The sequence below is a fragment of the Zonotrichia leucophrys genome, chromosome 12, assembly GCF_028769735.1.
Source record: "Zonotrichia leucophrys gambelii isolate GWCS_2022_RI chromosome 12, RI_Zleu_2.0, whole genome shotgun sequence".
In the NCBI taxonomy this organism is placed as follows: Eukaryota; Metazoa; Chordata; class Aves; order Passeriformes; family Passerellidae; genus Zonotrichia; species Zonotrichia leucophrys.
In genome coordinates, this window is record NC_088182.1 from 17,016,945 (window position 1) to 17,023,414 (window position 6,470).

At 40.3% G+C, this 6,470-nt stretch overlaps 1 protein-coding gene across 5 annotated transcripts in view; it reads left to right on the plus strand.

Moving 5' to 3' along the window:
* The window catches only part of ATP2B2 (ATPase plasma membrane Ca2+ transporting 2), a 402,969-nt gene extending 399,108 nt beyond the window's left edge, over positions 1-3,861 (plus strand). For 3 of the 5 annotated variants that reach the window (XM_064723726.1, XM_064723727.1, XM_064723731.1), the window contains one exon: positions 326-3,861. In XM_064723726.1, coding sequence (XP_064579796.1) covers positions 326-637 — 312 coding nt within the window. In that variant the 3' untranslated portion in view covers positions 638-3,861. The remainder of the gene's footprint in view (positions 1-325) is intronic. The other 2 variants (XM_064723729.1, XM_064723730.1) reach the window with 2 other exon arrangements.
* Positions 3,862-6,470: the final 2,609 nt, after the last annotated feature.

The window sequence follows — 6,470 nt, forward strand, 5'->3', positions numbered from 1 at the left end:
ATGGTTTGACATTTGCATTACAATTAACATGGCTTGTCTTTTACTAGGGATGTACCACACGAGTGGACCTTGGCTTTCTTTAACCACTCCTCCCCATCAGTTCTTTGATGGCTTTAAACCTTGGTTTATTTTAATATTGCAGTTGGTACAGACATTCAAAATGCACATAACTGAGCCACTCGTTTATGCATATAACATCCAGAGACTTTGGACTCCAGCTGCCTGCACTGCCCTAACCATGTGCTACATTTTTCACCAAGTGTTCTCTGCCCTGCTGTGCCCTGGGGAGGTGCCCTCTGACAGCCCTTTCCTTTTCTCCCCCCAGATCCGCGTCGTGAAGGCATTCCGTAGCTCTCTCTATGAAGGTTTAGAAAAACCAGAATCTAGAACCTCTATTCACAACTTTATGACTCATCCTGAATTTAGGATAGAAGATTCCCAGCCCCACATCCCACTCATTGATGACACAGACCTAGAAGAAGACCCTGCTCTCAAGAAAAACTCGAGTCCACCGTCCTCGCTGAACAAGAACAACAGTGCTATCGACAGTGGAATCAATCTTACAACTGATACAAGTAAATCAGCTACCTCTTCTAGTCCAGGAAGCCCAATACATAGCCTGGAGACATCACTTTAGCTGAAAAGGTCACTGCAAAAAGGAAAACAAACAAAAAAAAAGAAATATTAAAGAGTTAAAGTAAAATAAAATAAGAAACCCCACAGCAACCGAGATATATAAATATATATATTAAAAACATTGCTGGCTGAAAAGCTGTTTGAACTCTTATTCACTCTGAGACAAGTGAATGAATTGTTGATCACGATGGTTTTGGGGAAAGAATGAATGGCTGATTTACATACCCCCCGTTCCCTTTCAGAAAAACAAAAACAAAAAAAAATCCTCCTGCATGAATGTACTGTACACTGCTGGCCCTTCTTTCTCTCTTTTTGTTTGTTTTTATTTCCTTTTTGGTTCTTTTTTTTTGTTGTTTTTTTCCTCCTTAAGCAGGAACTGCAGAGGACTTCTTTCTGAGGCTATTTATCCAATTCACTGGTCTGTGAGTTTTTGAAATGCTTGTGTGGCATGGACTCAATTGTATAGATTAATTTAAATAACTTTTTTGAAGTTGCAAAGCTTAACTTGCACAGTAGATTTGCACCAGTTGGACAGAGGAACTTAAACATTTATGAGACTATATATAGAGATATATACATATAAGTATATAGATAATTAATTATATATATGTATATATCTATCTATATATATATAGTTATATATATATAAAGTTTCTTTGTTGGCATGTTGCCTTGTTTCTGCTCAAATTGCTCTGACTATTTTAACTTATTTATGTCCTAAAAAAGAATGTAATTTGTTTACAAACCTGTAGATAATATCCTTAACTATTTGTAGGGTTAAGAAAGCACTTCCTGCCGAAGTAGTATAAAAATGGCTCAGCTCAGCTCATTGAAAATGTCTGTACTCTCGCACCCTGGATATTTTATTACAACCGTGCTCTGATTTCTGCCTGATTTCCTTTTTGGGTTTTTATTTTGGTCTTTTTTTTTTTTTTTTGTTAATAATGTAGATACTGCTAGTAAATAACAAAAGAAGCCAAAATATAACACATTGGATGTAGCATTGTGATCCTATATACAGGGAGGTAAACCAGGCTTCCTTTGTTTCAAATAAAAATCAAAATGATCAGGTTCTCTCCTTTTTTTTTTCCTTCCTCCCCTCTGATGATCTGCTTGAACTCCTTTTGGTGCAACATACAATAATGGAGGCTATTTCATTCTTCAGACATACAGCAATGGCTTCGGAAACTATTTTTAGAGAGACATTAAATGAGTTTATAATTGAAAATAAGTTATATTTGGTTTGTCTATATGGAGATAAAAGAAATGTTAAAATCTTGTGATATACTGTGTTAATCCTTTTCAATTAGTACTTTAGGCATTTATTTCCTTATTATTTGCAAAGTATGGGCTGTTGGCATTTTGGATGAAAATCACTGTAGGTTGTTGCTTTGATTTCTTTTTAAAAGAAAAATATAATTTCTGCACTATTAGGACTGAACAAATCTTTATTAATTGTGTATTGAGATGTGCTTTGTGTGATTTTTTTTTAAATCAAGCTTGTGTTCCTGCAGTAACAGAGTAATAACATTATTTTACCTTCAGCTTTCTCCCAAGAAAGCTGCTTTGAAAACCTGCAGTATGGAAGGCGAAAAACATTTTTCAAGATGGTAACAGCCCTAGAAACGTAAAAAATTATGAGCTTATACAATTGCTATGTCAACCACTTGAATGCTAAGCACTTTGTGGATCACAGATTTTTCATAACTAATTTTTGTATTTAATATAAAGTTTGCTTGGAGACTTTTCAGCATATGATTTTTTCCATAACTGTACAGTGCAAAAAGACATTTGGAATTCCACAATCGATTATGCCAGGCGTTGTTGGAACAAAAACACCCTCCAACCATCTCGATCCGTTGAGTTGTTAAGGTGTTTTTTTTCTGGTTGGCTCCATAACAGTGGTGCATCTCTGCAGTCCCAGCAGCTTTTAACCAAGCCAGAACTCTCCAAACCAAGCTTAGACTCATGGCCAAACTGCAGACTGATGTTTTCAGGGTGCATCAGGACCCTCAGCCAGGTAAAGCTCTGAGCAGCTTCCCTTGCCAGCTGCGGGACTCGGGGCTGGCAGCTCTGCTGGCTGTGCCTGGTGCCCGGCCCTGGGGCAGGCAGGGTGCCCGGGGCAGCGGGGGCACCTGCAGCAGCCCCAGGGGCAGGCAGGGTGCCCGGGGCAGCGGGGGCACCTGCAGCAGCCCCAGCTGTGCCCCAGCCCAGGCAGGAAGGTGCTCTGTCATGGGGACTCCACCGCCCATGGGCTCCCTGGGGCCAGAAGACAGAAGTGGTATCTGTATTTACAGGGAAGCCTCTAGCTTTGGACTTGAACATCTACAGAAGCTATTAATACTGGAACAGTTTCTTTTCAGCATCTTAACACACTGACTGTTTGCCTTTTTGTTTCCCAACACTCTTCATGTTTTTTCTCGGTTCCGTTTTTGGTTTTTTTTTTTTTTTTAATTATTTTGGAATTTTTTCCTGTAGGAGTACCCCTCCCTAAGGTACCATTCGCAGACTTGAAAACTGTTATAAGAAAATGAACACTGCATTCTGTGTATATATAGTAAAACATATATAAACTGAGATGCATAGAAAACTTGGGCTTTTGTGAGCAGAGACTGTGCTTTATGTATATGATAAATGATAGACTTTTTTTTTTTTTTAAAGCAGAATAGCTATGACCTTTCAACTACAAGTCGTGCATCACAATTCCTTTCTTTTATTGCTTGACCTCTCTGTGATGGGAACAATGGATCAAAAACCAAAATGATCAGTTTGTTAAAATTCCCTGCAATATATAAATGCTCGCTCTCTACGTACTGTACTTAGCAGCATGAGATTTGTGGACAACAATACAGTGGTACATTGGCAATCCATCCCACTAGGGGTTATTAATATATGTTCATTCATCTGTTTTTATGAATTTTTTTATCTAGACAATAATTGTAAATAAAGAACTTACTCTGTCTGTTCATTTAATACTATGCAAAAGGTTATGCTTTCTATTGTTATTCTTATTCCTACAGTGTGATGCTGGAATGTTTGTGGTTTCAAAAAAAAAACAAACAAAAAAGACAAAAGTAAGTAAAATATGTGATGTAAATTATTTTATAGTTTGAAACAAAATGATAAAGATTTACTCTTGCTGCTTTCTGTCTAATAGATCTCTCTTGGCAGGAGCACAAGTGGAAAATTTAAAGAAATAAATTCACAAAGCAGCATGAACAATAATGGTCTGAATGTAACAGCTTTCTTTATTCTCACCTGACCTCCCGAGGTGCAGCTCTGGATTCCTGCTGGGATGTTTGGATGGAGGCAAATCCGGACTGGCAGAGAGGACCCTGCTCCCCAGGCACACTGTGCTCTCCTTGCCCAGGGGCTGAGCAGCCCCCAGGGTCTCATTCCTGCCTGGGCTGGGCAGCCTGGAGGTGGGAATGCTGCAGGGAGTGCTCAGGAGAGCCAAACCACGAAGTGAATTTGCTTAGGGAACAGCAGTCTTAATCCTGGCCCTGAGAACAGCAGCTCTCTGAGGCTGTCATTGATGTTTTTCCTGTCATTCATGACAGCTCTGCACTTACCCTGGTTTTTTTCCCAGCTTTTTCTGCCTCTGTCAGAGTGAGAAAAATGAACTTTGAATTTTTAGAATTGGGGAGTGCATCAGGACTCTCAGCCAGGAGAATCAGAATTGGGGAATTCAGTCCAGGACTCATCCTGCCTCTGAAGATCTAGGGAGAAAGAGGGAATTCTCATTCCAGTGCTCAGACCCTGAGCCCAAAGTTCCTTCTCTCTTTTTTTCCAGCTTAGATTGATGCAGTTGTGCTCATAAACTATTGTTGCTGTAGGAGTTAGCCAGGCAGGCCAGGTAGGAGGTGAGTGGCTGTCAGATAATATCATTTATAAAGGTAAAATGCTTCAGATTACAGATTTTCCTGTCTTCTCACCTAGATTTCAAGCATTTATTCACCAATTCTCTGTCAGAAGTTATACTTGATAGAGGCCAAAATGAAATAGTGCTACACTGTGAGGAAAGTTAGCAACAAATAAAAATGTACTCAGCACAGTGAATTCAACAAAACCCCAGAGAAAACAATTATTTAAGACAGCAGATTTCTTGGACTAATGCAGCTTTACAGCTACTTTGGAATGAAACTGATTTCTACTTTGATTTTGGGAGCTCAGGGTAGGTAATAATCAGAAAATATTTTTACTTTAATTCCCTGTCAGTCATTTCCCTCCCCCTTACACACATAAGTTTATTTGCAGTGTTAGTGTGAGCGCTTTGGGCAGGACTCTCCATCTCTGCAGAGAAGCTCCTGTGAGGAGGCGCTGGGAGGAAAAAGCTCTGGATCTGTTGCTCAGTGTGATTTGGGCACTCTGGGAATGCTGCAGCCCCAGAGATGTGCTTCAGGAGCTTCACCTTTGCAGGAGAGTTTGTGAAATATGGGATGGATGTGAGCTGGAGGTGCAAACTGGGAGGAAAAGCAGGAATGAAATTCCCCACAACGCTGAATTCCTGCTCTGTGCAGCAAACTGAGGCTGCGGAAAGGCACAAGTTTGAAACTATCCATCCATGAGGGAGGACCAGGGCTGATACTCTAAATCAAAATAGCCATGCTGGAAGTTTCCAGCTGTTTTATGCCAAGACCTGAGGGTAAACATTGTGACCTCTGTAAGAAAAGCAGGTGGTGATTTGCTGAGGTGCTGTACTGATAAAGAAGAGGGAAATGGTGCAAAAATAGCAGAGAAAGGAGAGGAAAAAGGGGGAAATGAGGGAGAAGGAGGAAGAAAATGCAGGTGCATCTATAATATAAATATTATATTATAATATTTATAATTATATTATAATAGAAGAGAGAAGGAGGAAGAAAATGGAGGTGCATCTATAATATAAATATATATATCTACTGAAATGAAATGGAGCTATAATTGCTGGTTACTGGCTTGATCTGGCTCTGAGTTCCAACCCAAGGGAATTCCCTGCCTGAAGCCCTTCCCAAAGAAGTCCCAGAGCAGCTGGGAGCAGGTGACCCAGGGTGTCTGCTGCTGCCCCATGGCACCAGGAGGGCTGGCACCACCTGGGCAGCTGCTCCTCCCTGGGGCTGCCAATGTGGGCACGGGGGGAGCTCCAGGGCTCTGCTCTTCCCCCTTCCCCTTGGCATTCCAGCACTTTTAGAGAGGCTTTTGAGGAACCACTGAAGGTAAGCACTGGGTATTTGCCATTTGTGGTTGTATTCCTGCAGCTGTGTGAGACATTGGCACAATGGAACATAATATAATAATAATAATAATAATAATAATAATAATAATAATAATAATAATAATAATAATAATAATAATGCATTCCTGGCTCAGATCCAGATAAGGTCCATGTGTGCATCACCCTGGGCTATGAACTTCAAATCCATATTTCTGATTTTATGAAATCCATGTAGGGAATGCTCAGGTTTGATCACCAGCTCACTGCTGTAGGAGGTGTTGGGAAAAATAGGGAAGTGTTTGGTTCTGTTTTTCTTTTTACAAGCAGCTTTTAACAGGCACATTGTGATCTATCCTGATGGGAACTGAAGAGAAGGATGATTAAACAACTCATTCATTAAACAGGGCAGGCTGCTGACAAACACAAACCCAAGGAAATATTTACAATAACATTTTCTCCCACATGCTCAAACAAACTGATTTTCTGTCTATCTGGGAGCCCATGTTTGCCTGGTAATAAGTGAAGTGTTAAATTCCAATAAGGGAATGTACTTCACTCCTTCCTCTGATGGGTTTGGTAGATTTTCCAGCAAATTCCAAAGTACCTCCCTCTACCCCTCGTGTGTGGGCATTTGGGAATCTCT